The sequence below is a fragment of the Mytilus edulis genome, chromosome 9 (assembly GCF_963676685.1).
Source record: "Mytilus edulis chromosome 9, xbMytEdul2.2, whole genome shotgun sequence".
Taxonomy (NCBI): Eukaryota; Metazoa; Mollusca; class Bivalvia; order Mytilida; family Mytilidae; genus Mytilus; species Mytilus edulis.
This window is the reverse complement of record NC_092352.1, coordinates 55647782-55664438: the sequence shown is the minus strand read 5'-3', so window position 1 is coordinate 55664438 and position 16657 is coordinate 55647782. Positions and strand designations below refer to the sequence as shown.

The window sequence follows — 16657 nt, the reverse complement described above, 5'->3', positions numbered from 1 at the left end:
ATCTATAGTTATTTATTTATTTATGTTTTGCTTTATACTTTTAAAGTTCTTTTCTATTGGTGACCATAGCATTTTTATGTAGGAATGTTGAGTGGTAGAAATAGTATAAAGCTTCCTAACTGATGATACTTTATAAACACAATGCTGCTTTACCTAAGAAGGAATATCAACAAGAATGTGTCCCCAGTAAACAGATGCCCCATCCGCACTATCATTTTCTATGTTTTCTGGACCGTGAAAATGGGGAAAATCTTTAATTTGGTATTAAAATTAGAAAGATCATATCATAGGGAACATGTGTACTAAGTTTCAAGTTAATTGGACTTCAACTTCATCAAAAACTACCTCGATCAAAATCTTTAACCTGGGACAAACAGATGAACTGATGAAAAAATGGTACGACGAACGAATGGACGGACAGAAGGACTAACAGACAAACGCACAGACCAGAAAACATAATGCCCATAAATGGGGCATAAAAACAGATCAAGGTGCATTAAAATGTCAACTTAATTTGATTGAAAGACATGAACTTGTACTTTTTCTTTTTGTGTGATTTCCAAAGTGTTTTGGGTAAATAATTCACTTACTTTTCTGCAGTATCTTAGATGCACTATATCCATCATTTAACATACCATTGAGAGTAGAATTACTAGCCTGTTATAAACAATAGGTGTATATGAATAATAATGTTTGATGCATCAATGCTAATGTAGTTGGTAAGAGATATCATTTTACCAAAAGTTCATTAAAAACCAAAGAAGGTTATAAATTTTAGTTAGCCAGTATGAGTGGGTGTGAAATACTTCATTCTACAAGTTACAAATGAATTCTGGTCGTCTCCAAAATTGCTTTTTCTTTTTTCTTCCGAAATCATAGTGCTGTTCTTGAAAGCAGTAAACACTTAGACATTGAAAACATGTGGCTTATATTTGACAGTCAGAATCAATCTGACATTCTGCACTGAAAGCCATACAGGCTACTAACTACCTAAATATTACGGCAGGTTCTATTTTGAACTGTTTTACATTTGTCATTTCAGGGCCTACTATAATATACTATGTGATATGGGCTTGGCTCATTGCTGAAGGCCCTACAGTGACCTATAGTTGTTAATTTCTATTTTGGTCTGTCTCATTGGCAATCATACCACATATTCTTTTTTATATTAGAACTAATAAAATACTTTGTTGAGTGCCGCCTGATATGACCGCAGTGTTCAAACCCTGAAAAGTTTGGGCAAATTTGGTCTGACACAATATTCAAGCTTAATACTGTCTGAATTTGGATTGTGATAAAATTTTTGACATAATAAAAGTTTTTGACACAAAATAAATGTGGTCAAAGATCTTACAAATCTATTGCCAATACTGTGCAATTGAAGATTTCTTTTTGAAACTTTTCAAAAATCGAAAATTTTAAAAATTTTGAAAAAAAATTACGAATCCCTTAAAAGAATTGTAAACAAAAAATCCCCTCAACTTATTGAAACTCCCCTTAAACCCCAAAATCAATCCCAGCCTTTCCTTTGTAGTATGCAACCTTGTAGTACAATTTTAGAGAAATCCATACACTTACTGTTGATGAATTCTTTGACTCACCATGCCTTGCTTCTGTAAGCACTGCCAATATAGAATTCAAATAATGTTACAATATTGCATTTTAAATGGTAATTTCTTTCAATTTCTTTCAATATTTCACTTTTATATCAGGTTGTAAGTAAATGGCATCATAAAGTTACCTTTTAACCTTTGAAAATATAATAATAAACAAGTACTGTAAATTCAGATACAATGTATTATTGCAAGGTTTTTATTAGGGTAAATAATGTGACTGTGAGTGTGGCAATAATATGAACTTCCATTCTACTTAATATATGATATCATATTTTTAAGTTCAATACTGTGGATTCATTTATTTTCATGGGTACCAATTTTTGGGTTTTAGGAAAACTTGCATATTCATGTATATCTTATTTCGTGGTTTTGTCAAAGTTCGCTTACATTACTTAAGAAAAATTGAAATTCGTTGATCATTTAAATTCGTGGTTCCCTTGTCCCCAAGAAATTCACAAAAATTGGTATCCAACGAATATAAATGAATCCACAATAATAAAAATTTCATGGAAAACACCTCCTCTTTTCAAAATAATCTATAGTAATTTATTTTTTTATGTTTTGCTTTATACTTTTAAAGTTCTTTTCTATTGGTGACCATGACATTTTTATGTAGGAATGTTGAGTGGTAGAAATAGTATAAAGCTTCCTAACTGATGATACTTTATAAACACAATGCTGCTTTACCTAAGAAGGAATATTAACAAGAATGTGTCCCCAGTAAACAGATGCCCCATCCGCACTATCATTTTATATGTTTACTGGACCATGAAAATGGGGAAAATCTCTAATTTGGTATTGAAATTAGAAAGATCATATCATAGGGAACATGTGTACTAAGTTTCAAGTTAATTGGACTTCAACTTCATCAAAAACTACCTCGACCAAAAACTTTAACCTGGGACAAACAGACACCTGGATGAACTGATGAACAAACGGACGGACAAACGAATAAACAGACGAACGGACGGACTAACAGACAAATGAACGGACGAATGAACAGACAAATACACAGACCAGAAAACATAATGCTCATAAATGGGGCATAAAAACAGATCAAGGTGCATTAAAATGACCACTTAATTTGATTGAAAGACATGAACTTGTACTTTTTCTTTTTGTGTGATTTCCAAAGTGTTTTAGGTAAATTATTCACTTACTTTTCTGCAGTATCTTAGATGCACTATATCCATCATTTAACATACCATTGAGAGTAGAATTACTAGCCTGTTATAAACAATAGGTGTATATGAATAATAATGTTTGATGCATCAATGCTAATGTAGTTGGTAAGAGATATCATTTTACCTAAAGTTCATTAAAAACCAAGGAAGGTTATTTTAGTTAGCCAGTATGAGTGGGTGTAAAATGCTTCATTCTACAAGTTACAGATGAATTCTGGTCTCCAAAATTGCTTTTTCTTTTTTCTTCCGAAATCATAGTGCTGTTCTTGAAAGCACTAAACACTTAGACATTGAAAACATGTGTGTTATATTCGACAGTCAGAATCAATCTGACATTCTGCACTAAAAGCCATACAGGCTACTAACTACCTAAATATTTCTATTTTGAACTGTTTTACATTTGTCATTTCAGGGCCTACTATAATATACTAAGTGATATGGGATTGGCTCATTGCTGAAGGCCCTACAGTGGCCTATAGTTGTTCATTTCTGTTTTGGTCTGTCTCATTGGCAATCATACCACATATTCTTTTTTATATAAGAACTAATAAAATACTTCGCTGAGTGCAGCCTGAAATGACTGCAGTGTTCAAACCCTGAAAAGTTGGGGCAAATTTGGTCTGACACAATATTCAAGCTTACCCAAGAGAAAACGAAAACGGGATCCAATGGGATCCCACTGCAATCCCGGTGAAATTGTCGGGATAAGCCGGGATAAGCATCTGGCATCGAGATCCCATTCGGGATAAATATCTGAAACTGGGATCCCATTCGGGATAACTGTCTGAAACTGGGATCCCATTCGGGATAACTGTCTGATGCCGGGATTTCAGTCTAGATGAAACGGGATAAATATCAGACACTGGGATCCCAATCGGGGTAACTGTATGAAGCTGGGATCCCAATCGGAACTGTTTAAAGCCAGGATCCCAATCGGGATAACTGTTTGAAGCTGGGATCCCAGTCTAGTTAAAACGGGAAATTGCATGAACCATAATTATGTTGTTGAAAATATGTAAGTGTTTCTTTTGTGTATACATATGTCTCTGATGACATCAAGTACAGGTAATTGGTGTTAATCAACAATGTGTATGACACCAAAGCTGTCAGGTGAAGCCAATCACTTTTAAGTGTCACTTAATATTCAGTTTGACAGATGTTTATAAGTCAGAAAAATGCCGAGATTTTCGCGTTAAAAATGGCAAGGCGTCCGAGAAATGTCAACGGGTATTTTGCCAGACAAGCTTGGACCTGGGCGTTTCTGATATTCCCCAAGTTCCCATAAGTGTGTTTCTATTAGTTGTCGTCCGGCATCAATGATAAGATAATGATCGACATCGTAAAACGTTGGTTTCTCAACTTATGTAAAATGTAAAAAAAATCATCACCGCGTGCTTTGTTTTCAATTGTTCAGAACAGTTCGAATTCGACCCTAGAAAATACTGTCCTAAATAATGCGGCCTCTAACTTATCCGAGTGCACCATGTGCCGATTAATAAAGTATTTTTTTCTTATATTTAGTAAAAACTGGCCAATAAATAATACTTTTAAGCGATACCCTTAATTTATTTATAATACCGTTACGGAAAAGATCAACTTCTGGCCGATATAATCTGGGGCAAGATTGTCACCTCGACGTTAGTGTACTGGTAAAAACGTCATCAAAATATGATTACGCTGATTATGGAGGACCAACGATGCAGATGTTTTCAGATAAGTGCATTAATAATTTAATTTAACATGTGTATATGTGTATATAATGATTATAAAAATAATTTATTGAGGAACTATGATTTTTATGGTTTTTATTTGAGTAAAATCAACATCAGAAAGTCTGAAAGCATAAACTGAAAATATATTTATTTTTAACATACATACAATGAATAAACTTGTTGTCACATAACAGGCATAACTAGTAGGTATGTAAAAATTTAATTCAGTTGTGTGTATGTTTATTTGGTGAAAATAAGTCGCTAGTTATTTATCTTCAGGGGATGAAAAAAGGGGGAGGGTAATTAATTTGCCAAAAAAATTAAAATAGCCTTCCAAGACTTCATAATTATTTGGACTAGCTTCCAATCTACTGTATAAACATGCAATAATATTTCTATTAAATTTGTTGCTTCAAAACGTATTGAACAAATGATTCTTTGTGGATTTTTTTGATACTTATAGGGGATTTAATGATATTTTTAAATGGAGCTGCCAACGGAACAGATTGCATGCAGATATTTCAGTTACCATAATTTACTCAGCAATACTAGTTGGAAGTACAGAGACAGCAAATTAATTAACAGAAAGGAGAACATGACATGTATCCTTTTGCATAAATAACCCAGGAATCCCAGTGGCAGTGCAATTTGAATTGGTGCATGTATACCTGCTGGGATTTATTTTTGGGATCCCGCTTTTTTCCCGGGAATCCCAGTATATTCCAATCAAAATCCCAGTATATTTCCACTAGGATTTACATCGGGATCCCGCTTCTTTTATGGGAATCCCGAAATTTTATCCCAGTACATTTCAGCGGGATCCTGCTTTTTTTGCGGGAATCCCGAAATTTTATCCCAGTGGGATCCCAATTGAAATCCCACAATATCCCAGTGGGATCCCAGTATATTTCAACCGGGATTCACATCGGAATTCCCGGATTTTAGGGGGGATTCCTGAAATTTTATCCCAGCGGAATTAGGTGGGATCCCACTTGGAATCCCATCAAAATTCCAGCCGGGATTCCAGTGGAATTTCAGATTTATTTTCTCTTGGGTAATACTGTCTGAATTTGGATTGTGATAAAATTTTTGACATAATAAGTTTTTGACAACAACAAAAAATGTGGTCAAAGATCTTACAAATCTATTGCGCAATACTGTGCAATTGAAGATTTCTTTTTGAAACTTTTCAAAAATCGAAATTTTAAAAATTTTGAAAAAAAAATATGAATCCCTTAAAAATATTGTAAACAAAAAATCCCCCCAACTTATTGAAACCCCCCTTGGAGCAATAACTCCAAAACTCAATCCCAGCCTTTCCTTTGTGGTATGGAACCTGGTAGTACAATTTCAGAGTGATCCATACATTTAAACACAAGTTATTGACTGGAAACTAGAAACATGCTTTGTTTTTGCCCTTTTTTGGCCCGTAATTCCTACATGTTTTAGGCAATTTACCAAAAACTCAATCCCAGCCTCCCCTTAGTTATATGGAACATTGTGGTACAATTTCAGAGAGATCCATACAATTACACACAAGTTATTGACTTGAAACTAGAATCAAAGCCTTAAAGGCTGTAAAAGCAATTGCTGTCATGTTAATGTTTGGGGACTTTTATTTTTCATCCACATATATATAATAATTAAACCTGACATGAGTGTTGTCTAGTTAGAAGTAAGAAGGTTTTAACTTTATATAAATAAAAGACTTTAGCAGAAAGTCATTTTTAATATGTTTTATATTTCACAAGGAGACAACACGTTTACCAGGCTAAAGTTGGGGTCAAATATACATGTGCTGAAACATATAACTCAAAAAGAAATCATCATGGATTATCCCCTGGTAGTGTTTGTAACTGGGCAATAATTTCCTTTATTGATTTAATTTTAACAATTTTCATTATTAATTTATATTTAACCATTAACACAAATGATTAAGTTAAAACATTTCAACTTTCCAGACGCAAATGTTAAACAAGAGTGCACACACTGAAATGTCTCGCCTTCTTTACTAATCATTGATATTATGTTGATAGTCCTATAGTATAAAGCTTTATTACAACTGTCACATAAACTTAACATTAACCAAGATAGCTAAACAAAGACCAATGAACCATGAAAATGAGGTCAAGGTCAGATGAACCATGCCAGGAAGACATGTACAGCTAACAAAGCTTCCATACAACAAATATAGTTCATCTATTACTTATAGTTTAAGAAAAATAGACCAAAACACAAAAACTTAACACTGTGCAATGAACCGTGCAATTGAGGTCATGGTCAAACAAACCTGTGGGACTGACATATGGATCATAATATATTTCCATACACCAAATATAGTTGACCTTTGGCATATAATATTAGATAAAAAGACCAAAACTTAAAAACTTAACTTTGACCATTGAACCATGAAAATGAGGTCAAGGTCAGATGACATCTGCCTGCTAGACATGTACACCTTACAATCATTCCATACAACAAATATAGTAGACTTATTGCATAAAGTATGAGAAAAACAGACCAAAACACAAAAACTTAACTATAACCACTGAACCATGAAAATGAGGTCAAGGTCAGATGACACCTGCCAGTTGTACATGTACACCTTCCAGTCCTTCCATACACCAAATATACTAGCCCTATTGCTTATAGTATATGAGATATGGACTTGACCACCAAAACTTAACCTTGTTCACTGATCCATGAAATGAGGTCGAGGTCAAGTGAAAACCGTCTGACGGGCATGAGGACCTTGCAAGGTACGCACATACCAAATATAGTTATCCTATTACTTATAATAAGAGAGAATTCAACATTACAAAAATTCTGAATTTTTTTTTCAAGTGGTCACTGAACCATGAAAATGAGGTCAAGGACATTGGACATGTGACTGACAGAAACTTCGTAACATGAGGCATCTATATACAAAGTATGAAGCATCCAGGTCTTTCGCCTTCTAAAATATAAACCTTTTAAGAAGTTAGCTAACGCCGCCGCCGCCGTAGCCGCCGCCGCCGCCGGATCACTATCCCTATGTCGAGCTTTCTGCAACAAAAGTTGCAGGCTCGACAAAAACGGGAAAGAAATAAAATATCTTACAAGACATAAACATGTAAAGAATAAATATATATTTCAGCTTAATAAAAATATTTTCATAATGGTACTTTGTCATCATTTTTAAAACTAAGTTCCAAACATTATTGCTCAGTTGATATACATGTATGTCCTTTTGATGCGGTACGAGCACAGGCACTTGTTTCTATCCAAAATAGTTTTATATGGATAGCCGACCTTCCTATGGATAGAAACAAGTGCATGTGGGTACGAGATAACTATAATTCTCATGCAATCCCGAAAAGGGGGGGGGGGGGGGGTGGCAAACATGACATTAAATCGTTATCTTTGATGTATTGTTTAGGGCCAGTTGAAGGACGCCTCCGGGTGCGGGAATTTTTCGCTGCATTGAAGACCTGTTGGTGACCTTCTGCTGTTGTATGTTTTTCTATCGTCGGGTTGTTGTCTCTTTGACACATTCCCCATTTCCATTCTCAATTTTATTATACGAACAAGAACAAACAGCTCTACGTTGCTTTGACATTTATCAATTTTCAGGAAACATTGCGAAAAATGATCTTCAATATTTCGAAAACATGTGAAATAAAATTGCTAACACGGTGGACCGTCGAGTGTCAACAAACGTAGTAGACTTGTTCACTGAAAAGACGAGGATAATGGTTTCATCTGACATTTGTTATGCATTCCCAGTTTTGATCATGATATTTAAAAAGACGTACTTTTTTTCAATCTATGTAACTAGAAAATTCCAAATTGAAATAACTCTTCATCTGGACCGACTTGGCATCTACTACGTTTGGACGGGTCCATTTCATTAGTAAGGTGATCGATAAATATTACGGAGTTTGACAGAAAAGGAAAACGAACTTATTGTTATGTGTTTTCAACAAGGGTTTCGTTCCGCTAAATTATTTGCGCAAACAAAGTTTGTCTATTTTTAGATTACAGGTAATCATTTGACACTACGCATTAACCTGTGTAGTGATTTTGATTTTACGATAAATGTATGAATGAACGATAATTTTATGAATGAACAAGAGCACCTGACCTCTTAAAGAAACACAAATTAAACATATAAAACCGTATTTAATAGGAGATAATTCAGTTAAATTTTCAATACTAAATCAACAACTGAAATCAATCCATATTTTGTTGAAACATCGTACGAACGGCGGAAAACGGAATCGCAGTTATAAAAATGTACTTTTTTTTCACTCGGACGTCTATGTTATTTGATAGTCAAACGGTTGACCCTTTAAATACAAAAATACATCTACAAGAACATATTCTGAAACTTCTTAAATCCCTCACGTTTTTTTAAAGTTTCAAGCTATGTATTGCATTAGAAAACATACATAGGTGTTAAAGAATGACAGACCAGGAGCCTGTTTAACAAAATACTATGGCTTGATATGGGCGGAGTCTCTGATCTGGGTCACAAAGATGGCCATACGCGATAGCATAAAAGCAATTGCTTTAAAAATGCTTGTTTTTGAACCCTTTTCAGCCCTTAATTCGTTAACTCATAAACTGTTGGCCCCATTACTCCTAAAATGAATCCTAACCTTCTACTTGTGGTTTTAAACATTGTGGTACAATTTCAGAGCAATTAAAATACTTATACACAAGATATTATCCTGAAACTAGAAAAATGCTTGTTTTGGGCCCCTAATTCCTAAACAGTTGAAACCAACATCCCCAAAATTAATCTTACCCTTCCTTTTGTGAGGGGGGATAGGAGGGGTCCTGATCCCGAAATCCAGGGCTTAAAAAAACGAATTCCCGAAATCCTGGGCTTAAAAACACAAAATCCTGTGGTCCAGAAATTCGCAAAAAAGAATTCCCAGATCCCGAAAGGGTCAATCCCGAAATCCCGAGCTTAAAAACACCCGATCCCAGAGACCCGATAAAGGTCTTTTCCCTCCTCTTTCGTGGTTTTGAACTTTCTGAAAAAAAATTCATAAAGATCTATTCACTTAAACTGAAGTTATTGTCCAGAAACCAATGTGTCTTCGGAGGACGCAGATGACAACATCATACCATTATACAATCCCAAAATTTTGTTTGCAGTCGTGTAAATAAGAAAGCCTTACCTGTAATGGACTCTCCTGACTATCAACATTCTGTAAAGGAGGTATTGGGTCTGATACAGGATTTGGAGGTGCAATTTGTGTGGTGGCAGCACTATGAGTACTGTCAGTTTTATCTATAATAGTTATGTCAAATATAGTTTATTTAATTAAATAATATTTCTATAAATACATGAAATAATTGCATTGAAAACAAGTGAAATAGAAAAAAAGCCAACAGATGCGTCACTAACATGATCTAGCACACAGTAAAAATTAGCAGTTTATCCAAATATTTAGTGAAGGCTTTTTTTTCATTGTATTTTCTTATATTTATACCATAAAAACATTTTTAAATGACTTTTTTGCAATTTCGTTTTTAGAAAATATCATGAAAAACATTATCCTTGATGGAATGAGGATGAGGCAATTCAAAATCTCTCATAAGGCATGTACCATTTGTTTGTGATGTATATATATCTTGTAACTACTGCATTTTTTCGCTTGATCTTTCATTATGTTTTTGTTTATTCATTCATGTGTTTGTTTGTTCTCCTTCCTTCCTTCAATCATTAAAAATATAATGATAAACTCATCACAGATACCAGGACCAAAATTTTATATTTACGCCAGACGCACGTTTCGTCTACAAATGACTCATCAGTGACGCTTGAATCAAAAAAATTTTAAAAGGTAAAAGAGTGGACACATAAAACATCAAAGTAAAGCCCTCAATAGCAATTAGTCTCTTGAAAAATTACAAATAAATTCTAATGAGACTTATATTCAAATGCGAGGTAAAAACTAGATTTGTTGAAGGAACAAATATTTTGTTTCATCTGAACAAAGACAATCACTGATGATATTTCAGACCTGGAATAGGTTAATCCTTCATTGCAATATAATAAACTTTTATTTTGGGAAGGTTTTAGGTTTATCTCAATCAATGGAAGACAAAAGGTAAAAAGAAGGCTCAATCCAATTCATTTGAACTTTTGTCTTGTTAGTTCTCTCATTGGCAATCATACCACACCTCCTATTTTTATATAATAAAAGGTTGACAAAGAGATTGTGTTGCTTGTAGCTAATTTTAATATTTTAATGTAAATGATAGTACCAGTAGCATGAGTAGGTATATTTGACTTACCAAATACTGATACAGTAAAACAGCTCTTGTTTCCATTTACAACACATTTATTCAAATGATCACCTGTAAAAATAATTAATTATAATTTGATTTTTGGTGTTTTAAGCCACTTTTAAGCACTGCATTTACGCTATTTGGTGGCGTCCAGTTTTTATTTGTGAAGGAAGCTGGAGTGGCCGGAGAAAACCAAGACCTTCGATAGGAAAACTGACAATCCTAGTCAATTAAAATTGGAGTTGAGTGCACCCACACGAGCGGGGTTCGAACTTACAACCTCAGTGTTGACTGGCTAGTGATTACAGTAGCAACCACTTAGACCACTCGGCCACAGAGGCCCCTAATTTCATGCAAAGGATTATTTAAATTTTTGTCCAAAAAATCTATGTAAATCAATCATTGTAAAAAAAACAACATACATTTACTATGCTTTTTGATTGAGCATGTTGAGTTAAGCCATTCCAATTGATATTTTATAGTGTGTCTTTCTATGTTGTGATGTTACACTATTGTTTCAGATAAGGGTGAAGGTTTGGTACCATTTAAGCTTTAAATCACACTGCAGTTGCTTGCACCTGTCCTAAAACAGGAATCTGGTATTAAGTAGTTGTCGTTTGTTGATGTGGTTCATAAGAAAAATGGTAAGTAATGGTACCAAACCTTCACACTACAAAAATGCTTAAATTCCTAAACTATTGGGACCATAACCCCCAAAATCAATCCCAACTTTCCTTCAATAGTATTAAACCTTCTTGTAAAAATTTATAGAGATCCATTCACTAAATCTAAAGTTATTGCCCGGAAACTTAATGTGTCTTCGGACGATGCAGACGCTGTGATACCATTATACGACGCAAAATGTTTTTTGTGGTCTTATTAAAATACACAACTGCTCAAATATATTTAAGAGAAATGAATGCTGCAGAGCAAATTCATTTTGAATATCATTTTGATTCCAAATATGATTAATATACTTGTTAAAAATATTTGATCAGCACTTATTTTTGCAACTTGTGCACACACTGAAATGTCTCGCCTTCTTTACTTATCATTGATATTATGTTGATAGTCCTAAGTATAAAGCTTTATTACAACTGGCACATAAACTTAACATTAACCAAGATAGCTAAACAAAGACCAATGAACCATGAAAATGAGGTCAAGGTCAGATGAACCATGCCAGGCAGACATGTACAGCTAACAAACATGACAAAGCTTCCATACAACAAATATAGTTGACCTATTACTTATAGTTTAAGAAAAATAGACCATAACACAAAACCTTATCACTGTGCAATGAACCATGCAATTGAGGTCATGGTCAAACAAAACCTGCAGGACTGACATATAGATCATAATATATTTCCATACACCAAATATAGTTGACCTTTGGCATATAATATTAGATAAAAAGACCAAAACTTAACCAGATGCTCCGCAGGGCGCAGCTTTATACGACCGCAGAGGTTGAACCCTGAACGGTTGGGGCAAGTATGGACACAACATTCAAGCTGGATACAGCTCTAAATTTGGATTGTGATTAAATAGTTGACACAGCATAGGTTTCTGACACTGCAATTGAAGATTTCTTGCTATTGCTGAATACTGTGCAATTGAAAATTTCTTGCTATTGCACAATACTTAATATAATAATTTTGGATCCTGATTTGAACCAACTTGAAAACTGAGCCTATATAAAAAAATCTAAGTACATGTTTAGATTCAGCATATCAAAAAAGCCCAAGAATTCAATTTTTGTTAAAATCAAATTTAGTTTAATTTTGGACCCTTTGGACTTTAATGTAGACCAATTTGAAAACGGGACCAAAAATTAAGAATCTACATAAACAGTTAGATTTGGCATATCAAAGAACCCCAATTCAATTATTCAATTTTTTACCCCGATTTGGACCAACTTGAAAACTTGGCCAATAATCAAAAATTTAAGTACATTTTTAGATTCAACATATTAAAGAACCCCAAGGATTCAATTTTTGTTAAAATCAAACTAAGTTTAATTGTGGACCCTTTGGACCTTAATGTAGACCAATTGGAAAACGGGACCAAAAATTAAGAATCTACATACACAGTTAGATTTAGCATATCAAAGAACCCCAATTATTCAATTTTTGATGAAATCAAACAAAGTTCAATTTTGGACCCTTTGGGCCCCTTGTTCCTAAACTGTTGGGACCAAAACTCCCAAAATCAAACCCAACCTTCCTTTTATGGTCATAAACCTTGTGTTTAAATTTCATAGATGTCTATTTACTTATACTTAAGTTAAGGTGTGAAAACCAAGAATAATGCTTATTTGGGCCCCTTTTTGGCCCCTAATTCCTAAACTGTTGGAACCTGATCAACTCCCAAAATCAATCCCAACCTTCTTTTTGTGGTCATAAACCTTGTGTTTAAATTTCACTGATTTCTGTTTACTTATACTAAAGTTATTGTGCGAAAACCAAGAATAATGCTTATGTGGGCCCTTTTTTGGCCCCTAATTCCTAAACTGTTGGAACCAAAACTCCCAAAATCAATCCCAACCTTCCTTTTGTGGTCATAAACCTTGTGACAAAATTTCATAGATTTCTATTCACTTAAACTAAAGTTATAGTGCGAAAACTAAAAGTATTCGGACGACGACGCAGACGACGACGCCAACGTGATAGCAATATACGACAAAAAATTAAAATTTTTGCGGTCGTATAAAAACTTAACTTTGACCACTGAACCATGAAAATGAGGTCAACGTCAGATGACATCTGCCCCCTAGACATGTACACCTTACAATCATTCCATACAACAAATATAGTAGACCTATTGCATAAAGTATGAGAAAAACAGACCAAACACAAAAACTATAACCACTGAACCATGAAAATGAGGTCAAGGTCAGATGACACCTGTCAGTTGGACATGTACACCTTCCAGTCCTTCCATACACCAAATATACTAGCCCTATTGTTTATAGTATCTGAGATATGGACTTGACCACCAAAACTTAACCTTGTTCACTGATCCATGAAATGAGGTCGAGGTCAAGTAAAAACTGTCTGACGGGCATGAGGACCTTGCAAGGTACGCACATACATGTACCAAATATAGTTATTCTATTACTTATAATAAGAGAGAATTCAACATTACAAAAATTCAGAACTTTTTTTTCAAGTGGTCACTGAACCATGAAAATGAGGTCAAGGACATTGAACATGTGACTGACGGCAACTTCGTAACATGAGGCATCTATATACAAAGTATGAAGCATCCAGGTCTTTCACCTTCTAAAATATAAACCTTTTAAGAAGTTAGCTAACGCCACTGCCGCTGCCGCCGGATCACTATCCCTATGTCGAGCTTTCTGCAACAAAAGTTGCAGGCTCGACAAAAATTTATGAAGATCCACGCTGTAATACCATTTTACGACGCAAAATTTTTTTGTGGTCTTATTAAAATACACAATTTCTCAAATATATTTAAGAGAAATGAATGCTGCAGAGCAAATTCATTTTGAATATCATTTTGATTCCAAATATGATTAATATACTTGTTAAAAATATTTGATCAGCACTTATTTTTGCAACTTGTGTCAAAGACATGACTAATAAAAACCTACAATATAATTTTCAATGAAATCTGGTCAGAATTTTACATATTACAGCACTAAAAATGCAATTTTTCATATAATTAATTAATGTTTCCAAGGGGCATAACTCTTATACAATTGGAACTGATTTTTGAATTTTTCTGAGACATTCCTGATTTAAACTTATGACATAAGTTTCATAAAAATGTGCAAAGAATTGTACATGTGAGACTGAATGGATGGATGGACGCCCAAAATTTCTATATCCTTCCCAACACATTGCACTTAGGAGTCGGGACAATAAGCTGAGTCAAGGAATGTATAGAAGATTATCTAAAACAGTTGTCTCCCTTGAGAGTATGTATTTGAGTATTCCCTCCTTTGGAATTTCTGTGTAATAGGATGTAAATTGGAATAGTAGAAAATGGTTTTTTAATTGACCATAATGTAAAGTTGAATAATTAGTGGGTCACACTGACCAATTGTTGTTGATCAGTTATTCCTAACTTGTTAAAAGATCTAGCCTAAATGAAGAACACATTACCAAAACTAAATAACATTTACCAAAGTCAGTTGTGTATTGCTTGAGGCTTTTTTTTCTTTTCCTGAGCAAGAATAGTTATGGGCACTTGATACCAGAGATGGGATTAATAAGAATAGACATGTTCTAGATCTTTATTCATCATGATCATTGCTGCCATATTTGCATATATATGACAATGTATGTACATACCCATTTCTTTTGGATTGCAAGAATGAAAAGATTTGCATTTTGCACATGTACACAAAAGCAAATTGTTGTCCACAGGCATGTCCTTTATACATGGTTGGTTGACTTTGTTCAATGGTCCCAAAGTACCATTATGACGTCTGTTATAGTGGGCTTTGAATGAAATCATACATACACTGACAAAAGAGCATTTTTTACACTGCCATAAACTGAAAAACATAAAAACACTGATTTGTAAAAATATGTACACATGTAGCTTAAATTAATGTAGAAAATAAAATCAGACATGTCAAGAGCAGTTACATTGTACATAGCTGCGAAAACATAGCTCTATGGTCCGCAAATATCAACCAGATGCTCCGCAGGGCGTAGCTTTATATGACCGCAGAGGTTGAACCCTGAACGGTTAGGGCAAGTATGGACACAACATTCAAGCTGGATTCAGCTCTAAATTTGGATTGTGATTAAATAGTTGACACAGCATAGGTTTCTGACACAGAATGAATGTGTTCTAATGAACTTAAAATTTTTGTTTCTCTTAGAGCAATTCACTATGCTGTTGAATATTAATCCTCTCAAAAAAATGTTTGAAGAAATTTTTCTTTTTTATTTATGAAATTTCAAATGAGAAAAATTGAACCCAATTTTTTTAATCACATCCCCCTTTCTCTTATTCCAAAACTAATCTCAATTAAAATTTCTAATGGAGTTTGCAACAATAACTACTCATTTAAATACATCATAAAATATTAAGATGTAAAAAAACTGCTTGTTATCACTGAATGGTAAAGATTATTTTAATTTATCAGTTGGTAGTAAAAAGTGAATATACATTGTATATTGTATATAACAAAGATTTAAGTTTATTCTGGACAAAGAAAGATAACTCCAATTAAAAAAAAATCTTGCTATTGCACAATATTTTGCAATTAGATATTTCTTGCTTACTATTCTGGACAAAGAAAGATAACTCTAATTAAACAAAAATTTGCTATTTCACAATATTGTGCAATTAGATATTTCTTGCCATTGCGCAATACTGTGCAATTGAAAAGACTTGCTATTGCACAATATATACTTAATATAATAATTTTAGATCCTGATTTGGACCAACTTGAAAACTGGGCCCATAATAAAAAATCTAAGTACATTTTTGGATTCAGCATATCAAAGAACTTCAAGATTTCAATTTTTGTTAAAATCAGACTAAGTTTAATTTTGGACCCTTTGGACTTTAGTGTAGACCAATTTGAAAACAGGACCAAAAATGAAGAATCTACATACACAGTTAGATTTGGTATATCAAAGAACCCCATTTATTCAATTTTTGATGAAATCAAACAAAGTTTAATTTTGGACCCCGATTTGGACCAACTTGAAAACTGGGCCAATAATCAAGAATCTAAGTACATTTTTAGATTCAGCATATCAAAGAACCTAACTGATTCATTTTTTGTCAAAATCAAACTAAGTTTAATTTTGGACCCTTTGGACCTTAATGTAGACCAATTTGAAAACAGGACCAAAAGTTAAGAATCTACATA

General features: G+C 33.8%; 1 protein-coding gene across 10 annotated transcripts in view; it reads right to left on the bottom strand.

The window, feature by feature from the left end:
• The window catches only part of LOC139489786 (uncharacterized), a 54085-nt gene that overhangs the window by 30429 nt on the left and 6999 nt on the right, over window positions 1–16657 (bottom strand). For 7 of the 10 annotated variants that reach the window (XM_071276618.1, XM_071276623.1, XM_071276620.1 and 4 more), the window contains exons 3-8: window positions 15117–15322; window positions 10804–10866; window positions 9681–9793; window positions 2777–2843; window positions 1579–1622; window positions 591–657 (exon numbers count right to left, since the gene is read on the bottom strand). In XM_071276618.1, the coding sequence (XP_071132719.1) occupies window positions 591–657; window positions 1579–1622; window positions 2777–2843; window positions 9681–9793; window positions 10804–10866; window positions 15117–15322 (560 nt within the window). The remainder of the gene's footprint in view (window positions 1–590; window positions 658–1578; window positions 1623–2776; window positions 2844–9680; window positions 9794–10803; window positions 10867–15116; window positions 15323–16657) is intronic. The other 3 variants (XM_071276622.1, XM_071276626.1, XM_071276627.1) reach the window with 1 other exon arrangement.